Here is a 15,367-nt window from a genome sequence, read left to right on the forward strand (position 1 = left end):
TTCACATTCTGGGCAGCCTAGCGCACCCAGCAGTGACCACCAGACACCTAGCCTACTCACTTTCCCCTCTCCCTGCTCTGTTTCTGGCCCAGAGGCCTGGGATCCACTGTGCACACTTTGCACGTGCCCATGTAGACCAGTGCAGGTGTGCTGACACTCTAGAGAGTGTTATTCAAGCCCCTCAAAGGCAAGAGTTCCATTGTGCACAAATGAGGTGGGGGAGTGGGGTGGGCGGGGTACCATCTGTGAGCAGCTGCGTGTCATACGCACAATCTAGGGCCCGAGCTCTTTGGGAAGGAATTTTGCAGGGCTCTCAATTGGCAACTTTCACTGTGGCGGTCTTTTTCATTTCCTCTCCATCCACAGAATGCAGGCCAAGTGGCTGGCATCTCAATACCCACAAAACAAAACACTGCTCTTAATCCCTGCCACTGGGATTTGAAGCCCTCAAAGAGCAAATATCAGAGAAAAAAAGAACACAGAGCCATTAATCAGGACCTAATAAATTTAATATTGAAATTCTTTACCATCCATCTTTGCTTGAATCTTCTGTAACCTTTATATGTGGGCCAGCTGACATAGGACCCTGTTACTTTTTTCCCTCTTTTCTCCACTGACTACCCTTTCAATAGAAACAAAACATGGCAGCCACTCTCCCAGGAGTTAATGGAGATAGATGACCCCCCCAAGATTGAAGATAAACCACGTGTCCCCACTGGGTGTGTCTTGCAAGGGCCTCGGTTCCCTCTAGGGGTGTCATGTAAATTATCAGCACGGGACATTTGTTGATCCTGTCAATGTATTATGCCCAGCTTCACAAAAAGAAGTAAATCATTGTATGTGATCGTAAGGATAAAGATTAATCATAAAATATAAATACAAATAATTCTGGTGGCCTAGTTTTTTTACCCAGTTAAAATAAGACCATTTGGGAACTTGGCCCACTGGAGGTTTCAATTTGGAGATAAACTGATGGATTAGGGAGATGTGGGATCTCAGATCCTTCATCTACAAAAGGATGGAGCTGGGATAAGCATACAAAAAAAGTTAGTAATAGCAGCAAGCATTTGCTTCCTTACTTTTGACAGGTACTCTTTGTAGTTCTTTACATGTATTATCTCATTGAATACTCGTAACAACCTTTTGAGGTAGGTGCTATTATTGTCAGTATTTTACAGATAAGGAAACGGGAAATAACTTGCCCAGGGTCACATTTAGTAAGTGATAAAGCTGGATTCAAACCCACATAGTTGGGCACCAGAGACACATTTACAGGCAGTAGGATACAGGGAGATTTTAGAAAGCAGCTTTTCACTGAGTGTATTTTTAACATCTAAGCCTGAAGTTTTTTAAATGCTACTAAAATGTATACTTCATTTTAATTCAATGATTGAGACATAGGAGATACAGGCTATGAACTGCTTTTTTAAAAACTAAGAAATGGATGATTTAGAACTGATTTGCCCAAAGAATGATTTTGGGGGGAGGGAAGAGGGACAGTGCTGAATATTTTGGATTCCCCCCCAACCCCCCAGCAAATTTATTTGCAATGTTAAAGATAAGGGAGATAAGAGAGAGAGAGAAAATGTACTTCAGAGCAGAGCAGTGCTTTCTGGCCTATATGGCTGGTTATAAACAGAACCAAGAGGAGGCTAACAGGATGGAAACCTTGACACCACCTTCACTTCCAACAGGGTGGAGGGGGACTGCCAGGGAGCTTAGTTCCAAGACAAATAATAGCTGCAGTCATGCAGATGTTGTTTTTCTTCAACTAAGATCTTTTTCCAAAGAAACTCTAAAAAGTATGAACCTGCCAGGGTTCAATGTGGATGACTCAGGCCTCACAACCATGTCAACAAGTTGTCACCTGGAGTAGTCCAGTGCCTATTAACAGCTGTGTGGAATCCAGTTGTTCATATTCTCTTCTCTCTCTCTCTCTCTCTCTCTCTCTCTCTGTCTTCTTCACTCTCTTTCTGCCCTCCATTAACCATTTTAGAGTTACTATCACGACCCCCAAAGTTTAAAAATATACTTCTCCCTCCCACTCCTAGCATACTCTATTTACCCCCCAAAACCCCCAATAATACAATTTTTTTAAGTTAATAAAAAGGGAGAAGGGGAAATTATGTACCACATAAATTCTGACCCCCAAAAAAAAGAAGAAAAAAAAAGCTATAGGAATCGGACACAAAATTTGCACCCAGATTCCTAGCAGCCAAAGCCAAAGAGGGAACACAATGGAAAATTTCTCTATCCCTGTCATATAAAAGGAAGCACAGCGCTCATTAGAAGAGGCAAACTTTTCCTAGCTGTAAGCTCTGAGCGGAGTGTTTTGCTTTTTGTTTTTGTTTTTAAAGATCCATATAAGGGTTATACACTATAACATAATTAACAGTGCCCTCAATAGCAGGACATTTTTTTTTTTTCATTATTCCTTCTGTCAGCCTCCTTTGTGAATCTATTTTTGGAAACCTGCAGTTCTTCTATGGGTTCCTACCATTACGTTTCCCCCTCAGACCTGTCAGTCATCACTCCTATCAGAAGCTTGGGGAGATGTCCATCCATGGAATGGGTGGTGACATGACCCAAATGGAGCTGAGGTAGAGATAGTTATGGGGACTGGTAGCAATAATCAGTGACTGGTGTCAATGAGACACAGGGAACAGTGGTTAAGATGCCAAAGCAAATTTGGAAATTCTCGATTCCTCCCCCTTGAAGTGTAAGAGTCAAGGCCGTAGCACCACCACCCCCCAAGCAAACTCCTCCCACCCCCTCCCCCTTGCTCACTGGGCTCCACCAGCTGGCCTCCTTGCTGTTCCCACATCACATCAAGCTCACTTGCTGCACGGCCCAGATGCCTACTCTTTCCGCCACCTGGCAGGCTCTTCCTACAGCCCTTCTCAGGGATGGCTCCTATCCCCCCCTCTCCATTTTCTGCTCAACTGTCTGTCATCTCCTCAGAGAAGCCTTTCCTAACTGCCTTCCTCATTACCACGTCCCCCCACCCACTACCATCCCTGCCATTCTGATTCCACTTACCCTACTTTGTTTGTCTTCACAGCACTTAGCACCACCTGCAAATATATTATTTACTTGTTGGTTGTCTGCCTCTTCTAATGAAATGTAAACTCCATGAAGGCACGGATCTATCCCTCATGCCTACATGAGTGCCATGCACGGAGCAGGTGTGCAAGAAATATTTCTGGATGGATGAATGGATGGGTGCATGGAAAGAAATCCGTAAGCATAAGCAAGTAAAGATATTCAACTCTGAAAACAAGTATGAAGGCTCTCAAAGACAGTGATGTGTTCAACATACGGTGCGTCATTTCAGAGACTCCCTCATGAAGAAACGCATGCTTCGGCAAACGCTGAGGGTAGACATACCATGAGCTGAGAGCCTGCCCACCCGTGCCCTGGAGTACAAACACTGAGCACATCTGAACAATGACAGAAAGAAGAAAAGCCTTTTAAAATGTTAAAGTCGCACCTTGAAAAGGTAGAAATAGACTTGTTTAGTATCTGCATCCTCTTCCTTGTGGACACAGGTGAAGAGATATTCCACATCCAGGACTATTCCCAGGAGTCTGTTCATTTCTTCTTCTGACACATTCTCCAAGTGGGAAACATGAGCAGCTTAAGACAAAGACCAAAGGAACATATGTGGAAGGTTAGTTGGAAATCACAAACATTCTCAATTTCAAAATGGAAGGTTCTCTCTCACAAACCCTCCGGAACACCAACCCATTAGATTGTATTGTAAATAGAGGAAATTTCTGAACCCCTGTAAGATTTAAGCCTTCCTCATAAAACTGACTTACAATTAAGAGATTGCCACATTGTTGAGCCTAAGCTTCTCCATCCAACACCAAAAATGGATCAGTAGCTCATGTATTCTAATACTAATGTATAATTTAACATCCAGAACTTGTTGGCACCAAGTCAGGTCACAACAGCATTAAACTTTTATATGTTTCCATAGAGGCAAATTCTCTACCACGTCAAGAGGGTTCTGTGGTCTCCAGGATTTATGGGTCTGTGGTTCAGCGGGGCATAAAACCAAGCTCCCTAAAAGTTTAGTTCTAGTTACTGTGAATAACTCGGTTAGCCAAGAATAGCTATTAGTGTAAAGGCTGAATGAAGGCCCTAATCTCAGCCTTTCTGAGACACGCTGATACCTCAATGTCTCTGCAGCCAAGTTCCTATTGGAGCTTGAGATCCAACATCCTCCATGGTCAAGCCCCCAAACCCACTTTTCCTACCTTTGTTCTACTGTCTTACGGATAGTTAAGTAACCTATCCATTCACCTTCTTCTCCCGCATGTCCCTGTCCTCTCTTCTACCTATATCCAGTCCATTTTTCAAGGTTATCTCATTTAATCCTCAAACAATCCCAAGAAGGAGGTATTAATAATCCCATTTTACAGCTGAGGAAACTGAGGCTCAGAGAGACTGAATGCTGTTTCATCCAATGTCACTGAGTCAACAAGGAAGAACCAGGGTCTGAACATGAAGACTGTTTGACCCAAATTCTAATGTACCCACAAACTTTTCTTTTTAATGATTGGTTGATGCACTTCCTTTCTCACTTGAAAAGGACTGTCAAGGTAAGCCATCCAATAGCCAACCACCCACCAGCCCACGAGCTCCTCTGGGCCGGGATCATGTCTCATTTCTGTATCCCCAGCACCTAGGTATCACTACGCTTGCTGCATAACGGGAGACAGCACTTGCGGAGCGATCCTCTTAGGGGTAGTTCTTGGTTGACTGGCTTAAAAAGGCTTGAACACACAAGTGCTTGAGACGATCTTTAAAGAAAGACTGAAATGTGTACAAGAGTGAGAAGCTTTTCCTTGCCTTTTTAAAGGGAGATGGAACTGTAGGTTATTGAAGAATACTTGCTAGGTGTCAGCACGCGTCAGTCTACTACAGAAACCATCGTGCTCTTGTCACTAAACCACGAAGCTCAATCAGGAGCCTGGGAGAGAAAATGCTGCTGGTACCTTATACATATTCCTTTCCTACCACTTCAAGGCACACTGCCAGGCTTCCAGCTACCAGCAGCTCCATTATTCCATATTAGGCCTTTTCCTGTCACTCTACTCTGCTCTGCCACCCACCTGCCCCTCAAGAGCAGCCATCAACCAAAGACTACCTACCCCGTGGGTGGAATAACTGTACAGTAAGTGTGCTATACCCGCTTCCCCATTTCCCTCCACAGAATGAAGTACCAGTTCATTCTGGGAAGTGGCTTGGTAACTCACCCTTTATGGACCACCTTTTTTTTTCCTCCTCATGTCGCTTTTCCACTCATTTTATTCCCAAATAAATTACTTGCATTCAAATCCCTGCCTTGCAGTCTGCTTCTGAGGGAGCTCAAACTAAGGTATCTGATCAAAAGCAATTTCAGAGTTAAGAGGATTAAAAAACAAGAAAGTGGGCCTTCCAAAGGTCCATGAGGAAGCCAGGTCAATGGGGTTAAAATTAGAGGTGCAGAGGCCACCCAGGTTAAATTTCTTTCTAATGCAGAAAAGTAATGGAAAGGCAGAGTCATGGGACCCTCGTGATGAGTGTGCATGAGCACACACTTACAGGTACATGCGTGTGCACCCCTAGAGAGCATTTTTAAAAGGTAAGAAGGAGGAAGGAAATTTGGTGATCTGTCTGCCTTGGGTATTATACAATGAATCTAATGACACATCTAAACCTGAAAATGCCAACAATGTATTATTATATTATCAAATGGAAAAGGAGTAATTGACTAAACTGCTGCTAAGAGCATAAATACCTTACATCACAGAAAAATTACAAATGTTTGTGTAAACATAAAAATTAATATTCAAATCTATTACTTCACACGTGGCTATACAATATGTAGCTTCACCACTTTCTAAAAGATGCCTGAAATTTGACTTCCTTTTAAGTAGTACATTTGCCAGATCTTTTTTTTTTCTGAAAACTGTGCAAAATTGTCATTGAGGTCAGTTTGAAGCCTTTGGGAGACAGCCCTCATTCTGGAGACAATTGGGTCAAGATTTTTATGTCACTTATTTACGGAAATAATTTAAGACTATTTTTACCTTGCAATGTTTTCATCTCTTTCCAGTGATAAGCTATGAAAGCAATCAGTCTACAATATAACATAAATTCCTTCTGATTCTCCAGAATATGAAATGCTCTACCTAACATATAGTGGGTTTCACTCATAGAGGAACATGCCATGATTTATGGTTGAAACCAGAGGCTCTTTTTTTTTTTTAACCCACAAAACACTTTACCCAAATGAATTCTTAATCAGCATTAGAAAAGAGTTGCTCTGAAACAGACGTGGAAACTCCTATTTTCAGAAGGCTGGAGGGAGAGGGGCATCTCCTTTCCTTGTTGGAACTCCATGGTTTCAAAACCGCTGTCTGGAACCATCTTCTCACAAATTTTTAAAAGTAGACCAGATAAAAATTAAAATGCTTAAGAAGCGAGACCTGAGAAGATTAATTTCCCTGTGACTCTGCCCGTGAGGAAGTCCGTGATCTCTCTTCAAAGCTCTCTGTGTAACCCAAAGTACAAAGGAATAAGGAGCTGGACATGGGGTGAAATGTAAACGAAACAGCAAGCTTCCCAGAAAAGAGGAAGGGCGAGGCTCCGCTGGACAAACGAGGGTAACTGTTACAGCAGAGGAGAGTATCTTTTCCTCTGAGAATGAAGGCAAGATAGCGCGGGGTGGAAGGGGACATACAGAGGCAGAAGGATGACACCGTGTGGAAAGGGTTAAGCTTCCTAGAATGGATAGGGTAAGGGAAGATCAGATGAAACTAGAGAGAGTGAACCACTTGCCTGAGAAGGAAAAAAGAAGCTCTGGACAAGCTGCTGGAGGCGGGGGCAGAGAGAGAAAAAAAAACCCTTTCCTGTGATAAGAAAGGCAGACAAGGGCAGTTATAACTACACTATAAATACTTAGTCTTTGGGCTGTCATGTTCCCACAGTCTCCCACTATGGGCTCCTTTTGACCAAGACTCCTTTTCAGTCTCTGAGCTTCTCTCAGTTTTTCCCTCTCATCAAATGCCTATGTCAGCCCAACTCTCCTCAAGCTCAGATCTTCCCCACACCCCACCTCACTGCCTTCCCATCCCAACATCATGGGTGGACCACCATCATGGCACACTTGACTCTCAGATTAAAACTCATGGCCCTTCTCAAAATGGTGACTCCCTCTTGCCAGCCCCGTTTCTGCCAAGGGGCCAACATTCATTCCTTCATTATTCTCTACCTTCCACTTATTACCAGTCACCAGATTCAGCTGAGTTTGCTCACTTTGTCTCAGAATCATCACTTTTCCCCACTCCTAACTTTGTGGTCATTGGGATCTCAAGCCCTACGGTACCAAAACAGCCCCCGAACTATTCTCTCCACTGCCATGGTAGTCTTCCCAAAATGCCATTGCCCCCAACAGCCCCACATCTGAAGACGGCTCCTGACTCTTTGTGGCTGCTGATCAGGGCTTACTTAGAGAGGATCTACTCAGGAGCCCACAACCAACACCAAGCCACATCAAACTTCACTGCAAAGTTAAACCATTTACTATACTGATAATCAACTCACATTTAACCCAAAAGGGTCACTCATTATTGAAAGAAACCCTTCTCTTAATCTTTTTTTAAAGCTTTTCTGATGTAAATAAGTTCCATTCAATTATTTAAAAGTATGTTTTCTTAAAGAGATATGCCTCTATTATTTACAAATATACGGGTTTAGAACAGGCCCCTCCCCCCAAATGTTGCTCTTTGACATGTGAATTATTTTGAGCTGAAGGCAATGGGCTCAGGAGAAAACTTCTTCCTCTCACTTAAAGAATTTAAATTAGGGGCCTTGCCCATAATGAGTTATCGCTAGAAATAACTTTTTTTAACCTATCTTTAGGGAAGGGCAAACTACTAATTACTGAACATCTGCTCTTCTTATTGTCCTGCTATGATTTTCCTCCCTTCTGAAGCCCCAGGTGCCTTATCAGAATGTCATATATACCTCATTTTCCCTTTTCATTTTCCCTTTCTGTCTTGGAACCTCTCAGGCATATAGGGTCTCTGACTCTCTCATGTACTCATGTGGGGTTCCCATGCATACTCATATAATTAAATTTGGTTCTTTTCTCTTGTTAATTTGGCTCGTGTGGATTTAATTATTAGACCAGCTGAAAGAACCTAGGAGGGTGGAGGAGACTTTCTTCTTCCCCATGTAAGTCTGCAAGTATATTATTAAATTTTTTAAAATAAAATGAAATAAAAATCTGTAAACTCCAATGCACAAATCAATAGCAATTAATCTGCCACAGACTCATAATACTAAGTCATTGTTACTTAAAGCTTTGATATGTGCTCCCTAATCCCCACCCCATACAGTTTGCATCCACGCACACTTATCAGCAGTAGGACAGAATACCCCTCTCCCCACTCTTGCCAACAGTAGAGAATCACTCACAGTAACTTCCTCAATGTTTCAAAAAATTAATGTGCTCCCCCACTGTTCTGATTTGCATTCACTGGGCTGCCCTGAGTTGTTGGTTTGTCACGTTCCTGGCTATCTGTATTTGTTCTGCCGATTCATGTCCTCTGCCTGCTTTTTTAGGATGTTGGTCTTTTTCTTATTGCCTTGAAAGAGCTTTATTGTCTGTCATATTCATTGCCAATGCTCCTGGATTTTGTTGGGGTTTTTTGGTTGGTTTAGTTGTATATGAATTTTAAATTTTTTAGAAAGCCAAATCTATGGCTGGCATATCTTTAAGGTCTTGCTTGCAAAGAAGAAAAAACGAAACGAAAGAAAAATGTATTTTCTTCCAGTTCTTTAAAAGGTTTGTTTTTAAAATTTAAAACATCCTTCCACCAAAATGTCAAAGTCGTAAAAGACCAAAAAAAAAAAAAAGGCTGAGGAACTGTTCCAGGTTAGGAGACTAAAGAGACCCGCTGTGATATTGTGATACAAAAGAACAAATACATATTTGGTCTTCATTCCCTTTCCTGGCACAGTGTTTCAAACACTGGTGGAATTTCACAAGTAATAAGAGCAAGAAAGGTGAAAGGAGTGTCTTTTGTTATTGGTAACAAGTCCCTTTCAACCGAGCCTGAGTTTATGTTAATGAGGTGACTTTTGGAAACCCCTAAGGATGGGAGGCTGGTTGCCAGAGGAACCAAACAACTGATTAGAGAGTTGGAATTTTCAGCCCATCCACTCCACCTCCAGAAGGGGAGAGGGTCTAGAGGTTGAGTTAATCACTAGTAGACAATGATTTAATCAAACGTGCCTTCGTAATAAGGCCTCCATAAAAACCCTCACTGAAGGGGTTCAGAGAGCTTCAGGGTTAGTGAACATGTAGGGGTGCTGGGAGGGGACGCATTTGGAGAGGCACAGAAGCTCCATGGCACCCTTCCCCCACACCTTGCTCTATGCTCTATGCATCTCTTCCATCTGGCTATTCTGAGTTGCATCCTTTCATAATAAACTGGCCATCTAGTAAGTAAACTGTTCTCCTGAGTTCTGTGAGCCACTCTAGAAAATTATCGAACTTCAGGAAGGGTCATGGGAACCTCCAATTTATAGCGGGTCAGTCAGAAGCCCAGATAACAACTTGGATTTGCAACTGGCATCTGAAGTGAGGAAAAGGAGAGAGACTGAGCCCTTAACCTGTGGGGTCTGTGTACTACTAACTTCAGGCAGTTAATGTTAGAATTGAGTTAAATCATAGGACATCCACTCAGTGTCCACTGGAGAGCTGAAGAACTGCTGGTGTGGAAAAACCCACACAGTTGATGTCAGAACTTTTGAGTGTGAGTAGCATAGGCAAACTGTGTCTTCCTTTCATGTAATAACTAAATACATATGTGATTCCAGACTAGATGCTTAATGAGAGGAAAATATGCTACTGATAAAACTGGGTCAACTGAAAAAACTGGAATCAAACAGTAGATTAAAGTATTACACATTAATGTTAAAATTTAATGCAGTTGGTAACTGACCTGAGGTTATATAAAAGAATATCCTTACTTTTTAGGAAATACATACTTAAGCATTTAGAAGAAAGAGGTCATGATGTATATGCAACTTATTCTCACATAGTCCACGAAAAACAAATATATACATACAAATACACACACGTATACAGACAGACTCATACATACCATATATATAAGCCTGTCTGTATATGTGTGTGTATTTGTATGTACTGGGGGTGCCAAAAAAAATGTATACACATGATTCGTATTCATCTTTTGTTATCAGTATATATTGAGTATTACAATTTCAATACCATTTTATTCCTTTCTTAAAATGTGTATACATTTTTTGGGCACCCGCTGTATACATGAGAGCAAATGACAAAGCAAATAGGGAAAAGTATTAGCCATAGGTAAATCTAGGGAAAAAATATACTGGATATTCTTCATTACTATTCTCATGACTTTTCTGTAAGTCTGAAATTATTTCCAAATTAAAAAAACAATTTTTTTTGAAGTCTTCCTTCCACCTGGAATTTGAGTCAAATGTAAACTATCCTACTTTCATTTCAAATAGTCTTCCAAAACCCGGGTACAAAGCATTGATAAAGGTACTCAAAAATGGCCAACGCTTGACTGGGCAGGAAAGCTCACTCCTGCTGGTCTTGTGTGGAGGACGGAGAAGCGAAGGGAAGGTGTGAGTCCGAGGACTGAGGGGGGCTTTTCTGTCTTTACATCTCTCTAGGAGGGTGTACCTTGGCACCTCTCTGTGCTGTGTCAGACTTGCAAATACCCAGGGTGCCAGAGTCAACCACCAAAAGCCTGCTGCCAAGAACCATGGTGCAGCTGTTGCCTCGCTGGGAACAGGAAGTACATTGTCACGGTGTGCTGTGCCCCTCCCTAAGCTCTGGCTCCACTATCACTGGCATGCACTTCTCTTGAGGACAGCCTGCCAGGCCTCCAGGCCCTGCAGGGTGAACAGGCAGCAGCTGGGCAGGCAGCTAACATGTCTCTGCTCCTTGTGACTGGAAAGCAAACGGCACGACATTCATAGGATTTGTAAGCTGTTCAAACACGTTTTTCGTTCATGGGAATTTGAGGTCAATGCAAAAAAGAGGTAAAACAAATTCCCTCAACGAAACCTTTTGCACTATGTGCAAAAGGCTTCTAGGTTTAAAAAATGGTTTCATCTTTTGTAATCTCAACTCTGGAATGGAGAAAAAGAGGAACTGAAGAGCAAGAGCCCTTTAGATGAGTGCAGTCCAATGGAAATACAATGCAAGCCACCTACATCCATTTAAATATTCTAGCAGCCACTTTAAAAAAAGGTAAAAGATATAGGTGAAATTTTATCAATACATCTTATTTAACCTAATTATTTATATATATGTACATATATATCAGATTATTCATTTCAACATGTATTCAATATAAAAAAATACTAACATTTAACATTCTTTTGTCATACTAACTCTTCAACACCTGTATGTATTTTCTACTTGCAGCACATTTCAGTTCTAGCTAGTACATCTCCAGTGCCCAGCAGCCACACGTGGCTAGTGGCTACTGTGTTGGCCAGTGCAGTATAGAGGACAAACTAGGAAAGCTCCTCTGCAAATAAATGCAAACCAGCCACCTTTTTAGTACTACTGCATTTAATGAATATTTATCAATGAAGAAATAAACCCAAGGAGCTAACCATATTAGGAACTAGAGAAAGTCAGGCATTCGTCTCAGTCCAATATAGAAAACCAACGAGGGTATAGGCAATTACACTCATCCAAGAAGAAACACTGCAATCGAGCTCCAAGAAGGCCTTTATTCTCTCTACCAAGTTCTATAGTAGTAGAACCTTGAAGGTGAGTAGGATTCCCCTGGCGGAAGATGAAGGACAGGCATTGCAGGTGGTGTGAGCCTCCACATCTGAAGCAGAGATGGGAGAAAGTGCAAAGAACTTCAGAGAGGACATAGAGTGGGGAAGTGGGGGTCAAAGCTGGACAGTCGAGCAGGGAAGTGGGGGATAAAGCTAGACAGTCGAGGCCTGAAGGATCCCTCACACTGAGCTAACGTCGGACTTCATTCTGAGAATGGGAAGCTCAGAGAGGTTAAGCAGGAGAATGTGATCAGATTAGATCGCTACTTCCTTGCGAAGCTGGGCACACCAGAATGGAGAGAGGTTCTCCAGGAGCTGGTGCAGAAACAGCCAAATACAGAGAACAAGCCTGAATTGGGGCAGTGCTTGAGGGAAGCTCACGGAAGGAAAACCAACAGGACTTCATGACTAGAGGAAGGTAGGGAAAAGCGACGTATACCAAGCAGGAAAAATATTAACAGGTTTATTATCCCCTTAACTGCTGCTGTACCAAGCTCACAGTTCCTGACAACTCTGAAACCTGTGTATAAAAGGCGGTATTAGGAGAACAGAGGACACCCAGCCAAGAGAAATATGCTGACTCAGGTGGCTGTGTGAGTGTGCTGGCTGAGTACCAGGTCATTTGGCTTCTGCACAGTACATGCGTAAATGGGAACCAGGGGGTGATTAAGTGGCAGAGGTCTATGCAAACGTGATAAGGCCAAAGAAAAGGTGTTGGGTCACATGATCTGCCTATGATCTAAATGTTTGAAACAGTCCATGAGAAAAATAGCGGCAGTCCCTTCATACTTCATACTATTCAAGAAATAAGGTCCGGTGTAATCAATGCTAGCTAATCAATGCTAGCTCTTTACTTTCCTTGGAAAGTTTCTACTGTAAATAAGCAAGTAAGCAAGCAGAAGTAACCATAATAATAAAGAATTGCAATTTCCACTCTTGTAATGTTATCTATCATATCTGTGTATATATAATGTGTATATTAAGAATACATATATCAGGGCCAGTGGGCTCTCAACCACAAGGTTGCCGGTTTGACTCCCACAAGGGATGGTGGGCTGTGCCCCCTGCAACTAGCAACGGCAACTGGACCTGGAGCTGAGCTGTGCCCTCCACAAATAAGACTGAAAGGACAACTTGAAGCTGAACAGCACCCTCCACAACTAAGATTGAAAAGACACAACTTGACTTGGAAAAAAGTCCTGGAAGTACACACTATTCCCCAATAAAGTCCTGTTCCTCTTCCCCAATAAAATGTTTAAAAAAAAAAAAAAAGAATACATATATCATATATATATTTGTATATGTCAGAAAAAACTGATGGCATTGAAAAATAATCAAAAACCTACATAAAACTGTAAAAAAATTACCGCTAGTCAAATTTAATAATCAGTAAGTTCTGGCACAGTTCACAACAATGGACCCAAAAAAATTACAATAAAAATCCAACTGTTTTGATCACAAGGGTGTGTTTACTCCTTTCCTGGTCATAAAAGCAGGTTGTTAGTTAAATAAGCAGTCGCAAAAGGAGTTTTTATTAATAATAAAAATAAGGAGAAATATTTGGGCCAACTGAAATGCTTTCTTGAAATGTTTGGTCAAATTTTTGTAAATGAATTTAACTGTACCAATCCCAAATGTCAAATAATTTCAGAAAATGAACTAGAATATTCTAGGCCAGCACTATGCACTAGAAATACAATGTAAGCCGTACATGTATTTTAGGTTTAAAAACCAGGTGAAATTAATTGTAATAAATTTTATTGACACAATATATCCGAAATATTTCAGCATGTAATCAATATTAATACGGTATCTGTTTTTTTCCATACTAAGGTTTCAAAATCTCACGTGTATTTTACACTATAGCACATCTCAATTTGGAGTGGCTACATTTCAAGTGCTCATTAGCCACATGTATCAAGCAGCTATAACATTAGACAATAGGTCTAAACTAACCATTTCATTCTGTGGATGAAGATATTGAACTACAAAGAGGTTAAGGGACTTGGTAAACTGATGAGCCACGCCTAGAATTCTTATTTCCTAACTCCCAGTTGAATGGTCTTTCCACTTGATCAGACTGTCATCAGTCCTGTGTTTTGTACCCAAGAGACACAGAAGAGTATCAAATGATGGAAGGCCAAGGACTCCTGGGATAGAAGTAACTGTCAGGAGACCACAGGAAACCAGAGTTCACTGTCTAAAGAACATGTACCACTGAGCCAAAAGATGCTCAACAACAAGTCAATAGAATAGATATCATCACAATTGATAAGTCTGAATGTTTTATTTTGACAAATCCAGCAATGTTACATATTGACACATGTATATGATTACTGGTAACTAAGTTAACCATGTTCAGAACAGTAACTGTGAAAACAGACCAGCAGACCCAAATTGAAAAGTACTGGAGAACTCAGGCTTGAATGAAGCTTGACAGAATTCCCTTGACCCCAATCTCTACTTTGTTGGTAATCCTTAAGAAGTAATCTGCATGAAAGATGCCTGAACTTGCTTAAAATACTCTGGCAAATAAAAGGGGGGGTGGGGGTGGCAAATGTTAATAATTGTTAAAGCCACGTGATGGGTAGAAGGTGGTTTATTAAACTATTTTTTCCACTTTACATATATTTGAAACTTTCTATAATAAAAAGATTTTTTAAACGGGGTGCGGGGTCAGGTGGGTACTAGACTTAGTCAGGGGGATCACTTCTTAAATAATTATATAAATGTCTAACCACTATGTGCACACAAAATAATACTGAATGTCCAAAATAAATAAAGTGTAAAAAGAGAATTGAGAAAAATAATATACATGAACACAACAACGTGAGATAGTGGTAAGAAATGTTTGAAATCATATTCAAAACATTTATCTTAGTTACACTGTAACTAAGTTTTGGAATAAAAAATGGATTTTATTATTTAGCGAATTTACTTGAAACGCTCGTAACTTTTCTCCCTTTCAGTATCACCTTAAACGTTTAATAAATGTCATTTGACATTTCAATAAATAAATAAGTAAAGGGGGGTGAAGGGATAGGTGGGAGCAAGCGTAATCTCTAAAAAAATGGTTCTCAACACCCTTGATACTAAGACATCATGGCATTCTGGAAATAATCCCAAGAGTACTTGAAAAGGTGCAGACATTTCAATTTTTAAAAAGCAGAATGAAGAGGGCTTGAGGGGGAAAGAGGGAGAAAAGAAGGGAAAAAATATTTTTAAAACACCTATAAACCCCCAAACCCTGAGAAAATCGCTGTCAGAAACTCTAAATACATCCTTCCTGATCTTCTGTTTATATATCTTAAAATATGCCATATTTTCTGAGCTAAGAAAATGAGATTATACTCCTGATGCTGTTCCTGCATTTGAGAATGATTAACTTTCATGTAGTTCTCCTTGAAGGTGACATGCTGAGAGGTTGGGCATGTGACAGGACAATCAGATCCCCTTCTCGGGGGATTTAAATCCTGAATCAATACTCACAGGGACGGAGGCCATTAAAACAGAT

The 15,367-nt window shown here is 41.1% G+C and overlaps 1 protein-coding gene across 2 annotated transcripts in view; it reads right to left on the reverse strand.

Moving 5' to 3' along the window:
* The window catches only part of KAT2B (lysine acetyltransferase 2B), a 91,397-nt gene that overhangs the window by 44,772 nt on the left and 31,258 nt on the right, over positions 1–15,367 (reverse strand). For both annotated transcript variants that reach the window (XM_074312789.1, XM_074312790.1), the window contains exon 3: positions 3,491–3,636. In XM_074312789.1, the coding sequence (XP_074168890.1) occupies positions 3,491–3,636 (146 nt within the window). The remainder of the gene's footprint in view (positions 1–3,490; positions 3,637–15,367) is intronic.

The sequence above is a fragment of the Rhinolophus sinicus genome, linkage group LG10, assembly GCF_036562045.2.
Source record: "Rhinolophus sinicus isolate RSC01 linkage group LG10, ASM3656204v1, whole genome shotgun sequence".
NCBI lineage: Eukaryota > Metazoa > Chordata > Mammalia > Chiroptera > Rhinolophidae > Rhinolophus > Rhinolophus sinicus.